The sequence below is a fragment of the Odocoileus virginianus genome, chromosome 33, assembly GCF_023699985.2.
Source record: "Odocoileus virginianus isolate 20LAN1187 ecotype Illinois chromosome 33, Ovbor_1.2, whole genome shotgun sequence".
Taxonomy (NCBI): domain Eukaryota; kingdom Metazoa; phylum Chordata; class Mammalia; order Artiodactyla; family Cervidae; genus Odocoileus; species Odocoileus virginianus.
This window is the reverse complement of record NC_069706.1, coordinates 13,515,200-13,527,494: the sequence shown is the minus strand read 5'-3', so window position 1 is coordinate 13,527,494 and position 12,295 is coordinate 13,515,200. Positions and strand designations below refer to the sequence as shown.

General features: G+C 50.2%; 1 protein-coding gene across 4 annotated transcripts in view; it reads left to right on the top strand.

Moving 5' to 3' along the window:
* The window catches only part of MARF1 (meiosis regulator and mRNA stability factor 1), a 38,162-nt gene extending 29,474 nt beyond the window's left edge, over positions 1 to 8,688 (top strand). For all 4 annotated transcript variants that reach the window (XM_020872219.2, XM_020872218.2, XM_070460870.1 and 1 more), the window contains 5 exons: positions 1,252 to 1,464; positions 2,409 to 2,469; positions 2,553 to 2,678; positions 4,001 to 4,171; positions 6,095 to 8,688. In XM_020872219.2, the coding sequence (XP_020727878.2) occupies positions 1,252 to 1,464; positions 2,409 to 2,469; positions 2,553 to 2,678; positions 4,001 to 4,171; positions 6,095 to 6,339 (816 nt within the window). In that variant the 3' untranslated portion in view covers positions 6,340 to 8,688. The remainder of the gene's footprint in view (positions 1 to 1,251; positions 1,465 to 2,408; positions 2,470 to 2,552; positions 2,679 to 4,000; positions 4,172 to 6,094) is intronic.
* Positions 8,689 to 12,295: the final 3,607 nt, after the last annotated feature.

Below are 12,295 nucleotides of genomic sequence, written 5' to 3'. Positions count from 1 at the left end.
TCTCAACTTTTTAAAAACCTCTTCTAGGTCACCTAGAAAAAAAAAAAAGGAAGCACACCACTTCTTTTATGAACCTAAAGTAACTTTAATAGCAGAAACCTAATATAGTCCCTCCAAAGAAATTGTTTCTAACTAGGATATTAACTAAATCAGCAATGTAAGAAAATGATTGTTGCCATATAACCACGCAATTGATAATTAAATAATTTAAAAGCTCTCTCCTTCTGCAAACATTAGTCAGGCTCCCTTGACCACCTTCTAGACCATACCTGGTGAGCCTGCTCGCCCAGTTTGGAGAGAACTTCCTGCCATTGTTATTTGATCATCCTAGCCTGCCTTCTGCAAGATTTCTGTTAGGTCAGTTTGACAAGAATTCCCCCTGCTCTGGGTGTCCCTCTCAGCCCCCATGGCTGTAAATCCACACTCTTGTGAATTTCCTATCTGGAAAGGACACCTAGGCCTTCCCAGGTGGCGCTCATGGTAAAGAATCAGCCTGTTAGTTCAGGAAAGGCTAGAGAGGTGGGTTCAATTCCTGGGTCAGGAAGCTCCCCTAGAGTAGGAAATGGCAACCCGCTCTTGCCTGCAGAATTCCGTGGACAGAGGAACCTGGTGGGCTACAGTCCAAGGGGTCACAAAAGGGTTGGACATGACTGAGCACACACATCAGAACAAGTGTGAGCTAATGTGTGAACACTAGTTATATGACATTCCAGGACGAAAGGCTTTCCCTGGCCAGCTGAGGCTGGGAAAGATCCCTTCTCAGAGACACTCAGGGAGGGCAGGTTAAAGACTGAGAGTCTTATGTAAAGAGATTATTTACTTGCTTGAGGACAGAAGAGTTGTGTGCTTTTGTTGTTTAAAGGACACTGAAGTCGTCGCCCCGCATCCCAGGGTCCCTGGGGAGATGAGGGTGGGTGGCCTCAGTCCCCACTGTCCGCTGCCGCTCTGTTCTGCGGGTCCGCTCTCCCTCTTCACTGCCTCCTTTCATTGAGTTTACCAGTTTCCATGCTTGCCGACATACCATTTCTTCAGACGTCTGCTGCCGGAGACCTGCAGACAGAATTAGAGTTTGCTCAAAGCTATAGTCCTCTCTTGGAGGAGATCCTTGAATCAGGCTCCCCTCCTCCCTGGCCTGTGACCCATTTTCAAGTTTGACTTGGCATCTCTCCTCACTCTCAGAGACCCTCTCTCCCAGGAGGCAGGACCTGTCACTCTAGAAGTTTCTAATACTGCTGTTTGCTCCTGGACCAGGTTTTTACTAATGACAAGACAGAGGAGTGCGTGAAGCTCACGAGTCTCTATTTGTTTGCCAAGAACGTTCGGTCTTTGCTTCACACGTACCACTACCAGCAGCTTTTCCTTCATGAGTTTTCCATGGCCTATACCAAGTATGTCGGAGAAGCACTGCAGCCCAAGACATACGGCTTCGGTAGTGTGGAGGAGCTGTTGGGAGCCATCCCGCAGGTGGGTGTTTTCTGAGTTTCTTGAAGGGTGTCCTCTCTTGGACAGAATGAAAAGGCAGGCATTTTGAACCAACATACATACTGTTGGCCGAAAAAAAAAAAAGAATGATTTTAGTGTTTCTTCTTCATTCTGCAAACCTTTGTAAAAATCATCAGAGGATGACCAGGCATGGGCCCACCCCCAGGCCCAGGGATCCCAGAGCAGAGTCCTCACGATGTGCAGAAGCTGATTAACCATGTGATGAAGAGGGGAGGGGTGGGCACTGTGAGCAGGTGCAGAGCAGTGAGAAGTTGTGGGGGAGCAGTGGGTGCCTCAGTTATGGAGGCGGGGACTCCGTGGGCAGAGGGCAGGAGCCTGGGGTTGCTGTCCGTGGAGGAGTGGAGAGAACCAGAAGGGGAGGAGGAGCCTGACATTTGAAGTGGGAAAGGACTCGAGGCTGACAGCTGGAGAGCCGAGCTGAGGGACTTGGTGACAGAGCACGTGAGGGGAGGCGCTGGGAACCTCGGGCCACTGCCGCCCCTTTCTTGGCAGAGGCAGGGGCAGCGTGATTAGGTAGGGGTCTTTGTTTTAGGTTTAGTGAGCTTTAGCTTGAGGGGCATGGGGGAGCCATTTATTCTTTTTAAGGTAAACATAGTATCTGGAGAAGCTGGTCAGACTCCCATGTGAGAACCGACTTCATTTATATTCCAGAGCTGGTATTTGGGAGGTGATGTCTTTAGAGCCACAAGGAGTGAAACTGAATCTCATGATTTATAAGACTACACAGCTTTTTATAAGGAGCGTGTGTCTCCATCTTCTGTTGCTTTAAAACAAAGTGCTGAACAATTTTTTGTGGCATTACTTTTTAAATCCTAGTATGTTTAAGTATGTTACCAAACATATAACTTTAGGGTTTATTTCCCCTCCTTTTCCACTTCATAACCAATAGTATGTTTTGTGTGCAGGTGGTCTGGATAAAAGGACATGGTCATAAGAGAATTGTAGTGTTAAAAAATGACATGAAAAGTAAGTACACCCCATCCCTGCCCCCTTCACAAGCCCTGGTCTCTCACCTGCTCCCCCTCTGATGGGTGTTTTCTGTCCTCCAGGTCGCGTGAGTTCACTCGGTCTTCCCCCTGCCAGTCACGAGACCCAGCCCTCAGCTCCCGAGCGCATCCTGGAGGTGCCCGAGTCTCCCCCGGCCTCGGAACTCAGACTTGGAGTGGGTGGCGACGGTGAGAGAGGGAAAACCAAAGCTGGTGACGTTTCCAGGACAGGGCTTGGGGTGGAGTCAGAGTGGGTCAGGGGAAAGGACAACACGCAGGGCCATCTTCATTCTTTAAAGGGAAGTGTTGGTACATTTCCCAAAGGAGCCTGGTGTTTGGTTAATAACAGAGAAAACTGGCCCGCGTTTGATGGCCAACCAGTTAAGGCTCTTGAAGGCCTTTGGGAGCCCCTGTCACGACAGTGTGGCAGACCTGTTCAGATGTTAAAGCGACTCTGACGCTCGTTAAAATATTAGAAGGCAGCTGCAGTGGGATCAGCTCTGCTGCCCTTGCGAAGGGAGGTGGAGCTTAGCTCTTCAGGCAAGGACCAGTGACGCTTACAGTCAAGGAGCAGAGCCAGGGCGTCGGTGACCAGGAAACTCCCAAGAGAAGCTGTCAGGCTCGGGGGATTCCGGCCGACCTGAGAGGGTTCTTAGACCCCAAAGGTTGGGGTTGGGTGGGATGAGGAGCTTGATGAGATACCAAGGACGAGGGGATTCCTCTAAACTGACTTCCCAAGATTCTTGCCAAGAGTGGACAGGGCAAGGACACAGAAGGCTAAGGTCAAGGGCTGGCGGGGAAGGGGGCCACGGAACCTGACCCCTGACTGAAGTAGTGTCGGGGAGTCTGGGTCGTAGGACTTCCCTGGGAAAGAGTTGACAGGAACACACTAGTGTTACTGAAGAGTATCCTCGAGGCCTGACTGTATGTGGCACTTTCTGTGTACAAGGTGGGGATCAGCTCCCTTGACTTGTGCGCCCATTGCCACTTTATCTTAGGGCTCTGCGAGTTGCTTTAAATAGTTACAAGCGCTGCTGTGCCCTGTGTTGATCGGGTGATCAGCCCTGTAGTGGTTTACAATTCTACAAAGCACCTGGATGTAGCGCGTCCTCTCAGGCTGTCAGCACAGCCTTCAGCGGTCACCTCCATCCTAACCAAGACCTGAAATTCCAGAAGTAGCTGCTTACCTGAGAGCGTGCAGTGAGGCAGCGACAGAACTGGGACCCAAGTCCTCTAATTCTGAATGTTTGTGCCTTTCAAGTGCTTGCTATGGGCTTTTTAATCGTCCTTTGCTGTCCATGAGAACACAAATCCGGCGGTCCTGACTGCGGCATTTCACTTACCAAAGAGAGGACTCAGACCTTTCTGTTCATGGGTTTGTTTTTTTTTAACCTCGCGTTCTTGAGTACTTCCTGACCTCAGGGAGTCAGGGAGAAGGCGAGCCTCAGGCATGGGCCGCAGCTGCCTCATCCTGAGCAGCCCCCCTCCCGCCCCCACCCGCCTTCCCCCAGGGCCCCATCCTTCGGAGCAGGAGCTCCTGCGCCTGACCAACGACTCCCCGGTGGACCTCCTGTGCGCGCCCGTCCCCTCCTGCCTGCCATCCCCGCAGCTGAGGCCGGATCCTGTGGTCCTCCAGGCTGCCGATCTCATCTGGTTTGAGGAGCATCCTCAGGAGCCTTCAGGTAGGAGACTCCGTGTCACTGTGGGGCGGGTTCTCTGTGGCTTTAGTCAAACAGCCAGCACTTCACGGCAAGATGTTAACTGCTTGATGCAAGTAAGGAGCGACTCTACCTTTTCAGGCACAAAATACCTGTGAGGATTATTCCAGACCCTTTTCCTGTCAGCTTTCCTGCGGGGCTGGGCTCACAGCCTGAGGTGCCGGCGAAGCAGCAGGCCAGGGCACTACAGTGGTCTTGAGGGCACTGCAGCTGGGCTGGAGGGGGCGCCCACGGAGCAGCACGTGGGGGCCTCCTGGGCTGTGCTCCCCACTTTGTAAAGCACAGCAGCTCCAGGCGCAACCCCCGCCCGTCACCAGACATGAGCTGAAGGTCTCAGGGTCCTGGGGCTCCAGGGGGCTGTGAGTAGGGGAGGGAGGGGACATCTGCGTCTTGAAGCCCAGCTTGTGCCACAGCCAGAGGTGGCCCAGGCCCCAGGCTGGCCGGCCAGGAAGGGGCAGAGCCAGGACTGGAGCCCCGGTCTCTCTTCGTGCCGTATTGCCGGCCCCTGAGAGGCTGGCCCACCTGCTGTGTCCGAGGAGGGCCTTCCCCCATCGTCTCCTCTGTCGTGAGGGGTCCTTCCCTGCTCTGCTGACGCTGCTGACCACAGGCCTCAATCTTCTTACCAGCCTCTGGCCCCGTCTCCCAGAGAAAGAACCTGAAAGAGGCTGTTTGTCTGGAAGATGGGTAGGGAGACGTGAACCTCCCTGGCTGCTGGGTGGACCTGGGCTGTGGCGACGGCAGGGTTGGTGTCCCTACAAGCGTAGACTTGATAGGAAATTGATGGTAGCTCTTCCGTGGGTGTAACCTTGGTGTGTATAGTGTACTGAGTTCAGCCATCCCCGTGTGATGGGGAGAGAAATAATCTTAAGTGGTGTTGGCAGGTCTGTCCATCATTTCTCCCCGAGAGTGTCAGCCTGAGAGCTGAGCCGAGGCTCTGCGTCCCTGCTGTCACTCTGGGCCTCTGTGAACCTTTGGTGTGGGAGCCCCTTTCACACGCAGTGGGAGCCCGAGGTGCAGGACACATCTCTTCCAAGTGGCATGGCTCTGTCCACACAGCGGGCTAATCATCGGTCCTTGCGGCTCAACCAGAGAAAGGCAGTCTGTGGGCACTGCAGAAAAACTGGGCTGCTTCTCTTCCTGGAATTTGAAACATACATGTTGGTGTATTTATTTGGCTGTGTCAGGTCTTAGTTGAGGCACGTGGGATCGTCACTGCATTGTGCAGGACCCTCCAGTGTGGTGCCCGGACTCTAGTTGCGGTGCACGGGCTCAGGAGCTCCACGACCTGTGAGCTCCCAGCTCCCCGAGCAGGGGTCAGAGCTGCGTCCCCTGCAGAGCCAGGGGGGGTTCTCAACCACTGGACCCCCAGGAGGTCCCTCCTCCTGGCTTTCTGAGGGTACTTCTGACTCTGTGTGGTTCTCGCCTTATCTCTGCCTGCCCGTGCGCCTCCCTCCCCCACCTTAATCCCTTGAGAGCAGGGGGATGTACCAGGGCCCTTTGGTCTGAAAGTCTTTAGGTCGCATGTGGCTTTCTGCGTCCTCCACTACCTGACAGAGAATGAATGGTGTGGCTTTCTGCGTCCTCCACTACCTGACAGAGAATGAATGGGCAGAGAAAGCAGAAAAAAGTATTTTTAAATCGCGGACAGCCTATTGACTTGTAGCCAAAAATGACAGTCTCTGAAGTTTTGTTATTCAAGGAATAGCAGAGACGTGGTTTTTAAATACTTGACTTAAGTGATACCTGGTATTGGCCGCAGAGCTAAGGTGTGAATTAGAGCATGTGTGTGATGATCGGGGATTAATTTTTGAGGAATGAGAGGAGCTGAAAAACAGCACTGCTGGCAGGTCCCAGAGCTGAATGTGTTTTGCTTTCCTGTGTTTACAGAAATTATGATTTTAAACCAAGAAGAGAAAATTGAAATTCCAGTACCAATAAAGAACGAAAACCTGCCCCCTGATCCGAGCTCACCCGGCGTGTTGGCAGCTGTCCCAGCGCCTCCCAGCCCCTCCTCGGAAACCCCAGAGTCGCTGCTCAGCAAGGACCCCATGGAAAGCCCAGCCAAAAAGCAACCCAAAAATAGAGTAAAATTGGCAGCCAACTTTTCCTTTGCACCTATAACCAAGCTTTGAGTCTCGTTTTGAACATAGAATTAGGATGGGAAAACACTGTCTGATTCTGCACACAAAAGCAGGTTCAAAAAACACAACCTTTTCTGTTTTCCCCCTAGAAGCCACTTACTTCATCTTTAGACATGTTCTGTATGTTTTGTTTCTTTTACATTGAATGCGGCTTTAAGCTGAGGTTTTTCTTTCTTTTCTTTTTCTCCCCCACTTGTTTGGGTAAAAAAAAAAATATCCTGGCATTTGTTAAAGAATCCTTAATATATTTTAACAAATTTTTCTTAATTATTATAAAGTATAATGAATGGTGTTCCGTAAGAAGACAGCAGGGAGAACTCAGCTCGAAGGAAGTGGTCTTACTTCCATCAAGCCACGCCAGTGGTAAAATCTTACATGTAGCATAATGTAGTCTCTAAGCCTGTGTTTACTGATGTGTTCAGACAGTATTAATCAAATGCATGAGATGATGATGAAGCAAAAGTCTGTTTGGTGATCCTGCGTGATCACTCACTGAAGAGGGTGGGCAAGGCAGGAGGAGTATATGTCCTGGTTGAATGCGAAGGCTCCTGGCTTCCATGTGACTTGTAAGTGTGCCTTGTTTTTTTATTTAGCTATGTCTGTAGTTGACAAATGTGGCTTCATCTCAAATTTTTAAAAAATGTTTCCACTTTGGGGTTCCATTGAGCTTTCTAGAAAGTCAAGGATGTTTTAAGCTTCCCTTTTATGTTAAGTTCCAGTTTGACATGGATTAGGTTAAGGAAAAGAAAGATGGTCTTGGTGTCATAAATTTATAGTCAGCATTTGAATTCCAACACACATTATTGTGTGTCAAGAGGCAGCGTTGGGAAGAGAGTCTGATTTTCTAGAATATGCATCAAATGCATAAATTATAAATCAGAGGTGAGGAGGGAGGTGCTTTTGACAGGAACGGTATCGATGCTCTTTCCACTAGGAAGAGGCAGAAATTCTATCTATACATAGGAAGGCCAAGGTTGATCAACTTAACCTTGTATTCGTAATTTTAAAGCTGGTTTTGATAGCTGGGAAGCTTTGTGTGCATGTGACTATGTGTTTGTTAACTCAGTGTCTTTTAATAGCGTCTGCTTTTACTGTTACTTCTCGCTGTAGGAAGCATGTTTGGGTTTGTTGTTTTTTTTTTTTTTGTGGTGTCTGATGTTGGCATTTATGGAAAGCCAGCCTTTGAGGGAGCACTGCCCTGTGGAGTGACCTTCGCCTTGAGGTGGCTGAGGCATCCGGTGACTGGCGGCCTCTTACGCCTCCTGGAGAAACCTGACATTTACAATGGGTTGTATTTGTTGGGCAAAAAGGCGGATTCATTCATAGAGCAGCAAAGAACCTGTTGGCATAAGGTCTTCCACTAGTTAGATGGTTTCTTTTGGGGAAATGATTCTATTTTGTAACTTCTAGAAAGCCAGAAAATGGGCTCTGATTTCATAGCCAGCATTTTGATAAAATGCCACAAAATAAGGGCTATTGAGAGATTTTTTACAAGTAAGACTTTTTGTTCCCCAAATCTTTTCAATGAAGCCAACGAGTCCCAGTTCTCGGCACACAGCCCCGACCAGGATGGAGCGGGCCTGGGAAAGCCTTGTCGGCACCGTGGCGCTCAGTCTTCCTGAAGGCATGTTCTCTACAGACATAGTGTGACAGTCAGTGAAATGCAGAGGTGCACTTTTTTTTAGAAAGCTTTTTAAACATGATGATGAAGGTGGTGTTGAGAACATCAGTGGCCTTATTCTAAGATTTTGTAAGGCTGAATTTGCACATGTGGACTTTAGTTTTGCTTGAAGGTAGAGAAAGTGGACTTTAAAAATGCCCAAGGCACCATTACAAGTCACTTGGAACAGCCTCAAAGAGCAGCTTCTTTGGGCATCAGACAAAGAAGAGATGAGTTGTGCGCTGTTGTGTGGGTGTGGTCGAACCGTTCACTGGAGTCGCCAGGAGCCTGGGATGGGTGCATGACTCTTTTAACAGTCACCGTTTGAAGATGTGCAAAGCTCATGGTGTCCGTAATGTACTCCACAACGGCCAGTCCAGTTGCTGTCTATTTTTTTATCTAGAGGCTTAATTGATGTGACAAAATGACGTATGAGAATTAAGACAATGAAATACTTTATTTCTGGGTGGAAAGAATATATCAGATTTATCTGTTTAAAAAAAAAAGTTATCACCAAAACCCCCTTTCCCATCTTGCACTGTTTGTTTTGAATTAATTTGGGGGGAAGAGATGTTTTTCTCAACTGTCTACTTTGTTTGAACACTTATTTTGTGGTTCAAGTGCTGTTTTGTGTGTTGGGACCAAACAGTTGTCAATAAACTTTAAAAGCAAGCATCACACTTGAGTTCCCCAAGTGAATGTTCTGTTCGTTTGGGGAGGGGAGGGATTGTACCCCAGTTCTGTCAGCTTCTCATCCCCTCTGGGAATCTGCGAAGTGGGAAGTAGATGGGTCTGGCATCGTGGAGCCCCTTTGAGTTTGGCATCCGGCCCCAACAGGTGACTGGACTATTGGCACTTTGTGGTCAGGACCCTCAAGGGTTTCCAGCCTCACTCCAGCTTATAATCATGTGAGGAAAATACAACAATCACAAAATACCCTCTGGTTATAAAACTTGGGAACTCTCTCCCTGGGAAAGAAATCCATTTTGCAGACTTCCTTGGTTTTGGTCACTGCCAGGCTTGCTTTTTGAATAAGCCTATTTAGAAAAGATTTCTTTCACCATTATGAAGCCCTTTTCCTGAAACTCCCCACCCACCTATCCACCCCCCTTTCAGGATTTTGAAAAGGACGCAGAAGAGACTTGAACTTCTAGGTAAATTGATTCTTGATGAAGGGCAATTTTTTTTAAAGTTCAACACTAACAATCTCTTAAAAACCTTTGAGAGTCCTTTCAAAACACCTTTCACTGTAGCCAGTTTTTGCCAGAAAACTTGAGAGGCCACTGTGCCTCTTTAGTCGGGGCAAGGGAATTTGGAACGTCTTGATTGGTGGTTAAAACAGGGCATCATATTCATCTTGGTTGTATTTCCCACCTGGAAATGGCAGCCTAGCAGACACAGTCAGAGTGAAAGCACACCCATCCACACGGGAGATGGATGTGACCTTCTAGGACTGACTGTGATGTGCAGCTGACCTGTGTGTTGCCTCTTCCGTGAGGAGCCTCGTGCTTTGAAACTTCGCTTCTCTGGTTTCTAGCTGCTTCATATGGGCAGGGTCCGAGTCATCAGACCATCAAGAGCATCCCAGCCCCCACCCCCACCCCCCCCCCGACAGCAGTGACCTGCCATAGCTCCTGTCTACACTGGGGACGGGTCACCTAGTGGCTCTAGGACTCTGGAGAAGCAGGAACACGACTCTGCCCTGTAAATCAGTGGTCAGCGGGGTCTCCATCACTGTGTTACTTGACCTCACACCCTCCTGTGTGGCTGTACTTCAGGCTCATACGTACAGTCGCTCGCCAGTCTCCCAGCTGCATGTGTGGTTACAGCATCAGCCTGGTCTAACTCACTCTTGGGGGAGAGATGCAGTGGAGACGGATCCAAGGGGCTTGTTTGGATTAGTACTTGCAAGGCCCGAGTGTGGAGTCTTTCCCGGCAGAGTTCTAGTCCCTCCCTGGAGGTAGGCAGCCTTGGGGCACAGCTTAGGTGGAAATACGAGACCTGGTTGCCCTTGGGCTTCACTGGGGCCTCAGACAGTAAAGAACCTGCCTGCAATGCAGGAAACCCGGGTTCGATGCCTGGGTTGGGAAGATCCCCCAGAGAAGGGAATGGCTACCCACTCCAGTATTCTTGCCTGGAGAAGCCCATGGACAGAGGAGCCTGGCAGGCTACAGTCCAGGGGGTCGCAAAGACTCAGACATGACTGAGCAATCAACACCTCACACTTTGGGTGCCTCTGAGAGGCAGTCAGCAAATTACAGAACTGGTGGGAAAGCAAGCCCCTCAATTTTCAGGCGTGTGGGACAAGATCAGAGATCGAGGACCAGACCTTCCCTCAGTGAGATGAAGAGAACGAGACACAGGTCCTGGGAAGGAAGGATTTGGAAATGGGGAGTTCAGGGTCCAGAGGAGGAAAGGGGAAGAAACATCTGTAGTTGAGGCTAACGACCCAGCCACTGGGCCCCTCATTCCATGCTGGTGATTAGGGGCACTGCAGAGGTCAGGGTGGCCCTTCCACCTCTGCTGAAAGTCTTCCTGATGCAGAGGCTGGTGTGAGAGAACTGCCCCCCACGCCCCCTTTCTCCCTGCAGACCTTCTTAGTCACAGTGAGTGCAGACAGACCCACCCACAGGCTGCAGAGTCCCCGCCCTCAGTGTTGGCTGAGTCTGGTGTGTCTGGGCCAGACATGGAATCAAGAAAGACATTTCAGAAAATAAATCTGTGTTCTAAAATAGAACCCTGTTTCACTTCTGTACATGGGGACACCGATGCTGTTTTGCACATGGATTCTGAGGACTGGCCCCTGCTGACCCTCCTCTTTACCCTCCCGCTCCCACTGAGGGCCCCAGATTCTGTGGGCTATCAGCTGGAAGCCACCCCAGAGGCTGGCCACATGGACCTCCCCAGAATGGCAGCTCAGTTCAAGCCAGCAATGAGAATTTCCAGTCCCCTAAGAGGGAGCCTTGTATGATGTAATCTAATCAAGGAAATGACTTCCCAGCATCTTTGCCAAATTCCATCAGTCAGAAGCAAGTCGTAGTTCCCATCGATGAATTTACATAGACAATTTGTTTATGTTTGATGAATTTGAGTCAGTAACTGACATCAGAGGTCCAGCTCCCAGTGCGAGAGGAAAGGGGTGCCCTGGCTCAACCTTCCAAAGGTCAACAAACAAGCTTCGAAGCTGCAAGCCTCCGCCCCCACGCTGAGGTTACAAATGGGGAGAGTGAGGCTGGAAAGGGTGAGCCATTGCCCCAGCTACTCCATGGCATAGCTGGGGTGGAGTCCCTGGTCTGCACACCTCCCAGGTCTCGTCTTTACTGAGCCCCACTCCATCCCAGGCACTGAGCCAGGTGTGGGGATCTTGGTCAGTAAGAGGTGGGCCCAGTCATATTTCCCTGCCTCCTTGACAGCAGCAGGCCTCTGGGCTCAAACAGGAAGACCCTTCTGGGTTGGTGGTTCTCAGATCAGAGAGGGCATTAGAATCACCAGGGAAGCATGTTTAAAATGTGGGCTGTCGGCTAAAACTGAGACAGGTCGGGACCTGAGACCACCCTGACCCCCACCAGAGTGCTTGCAAGTGCCCCTGGAAACGGAATGCAAAGAAACTGTAAGGGCCTAATACTTTGGCCACCTGATGGGAAGAGTCGACTCACTGGAAAAGACCCTGATGCTGGAAAAGATTGAAAGTGGGAGGAGAAGGGGGCAACAGAGGGTGAGATGGTTGGATGGCATCACTGACTTGATGGACATGAGTTTGAGCAAGCTCCGGGAGATGGTGAAGGACAGGGAAGCCTGGCATGCTGCAGTCCATGCGGTCGCAAAGAGTCAGACATGACTTAGCAACTAAGCAACAAGCAACAATAAGGGACTAAAAGCAGTCAGGGTGATTATGAACAATAAGGTGTAGAAAGGCCACATGGGCATTCCTGGTGGCTCAGACCGCAAAGAATCTGCCTGCAGTGTGAGAGACCTGGGTTCGATCCCTGGGTTGGGAAGTTCCCCTGGAGAAGGGAACAGCTTCCCATTCCAGTATTCTTGCCTAGAGAATTCCATGGAAAAAGGAGACTGGCAGGCTACAGTCCATGGGGTTGAAAAGAGTCAGATACAGCTTAGTCACTAAATCACCACTTGGTGGCTCAGTGGTTAGGATTCCAGGTTTTCACTGCTGTGTCCTGCATTCAGTCCCTGGTTGGGGACCTGAAATCCCACAAGCTGCAAGTTCAGTTCAGTTCAGTCACTCAGTCGTGTCCGACTCTGCGACCCCATGGACTGTAGCACGCCAGG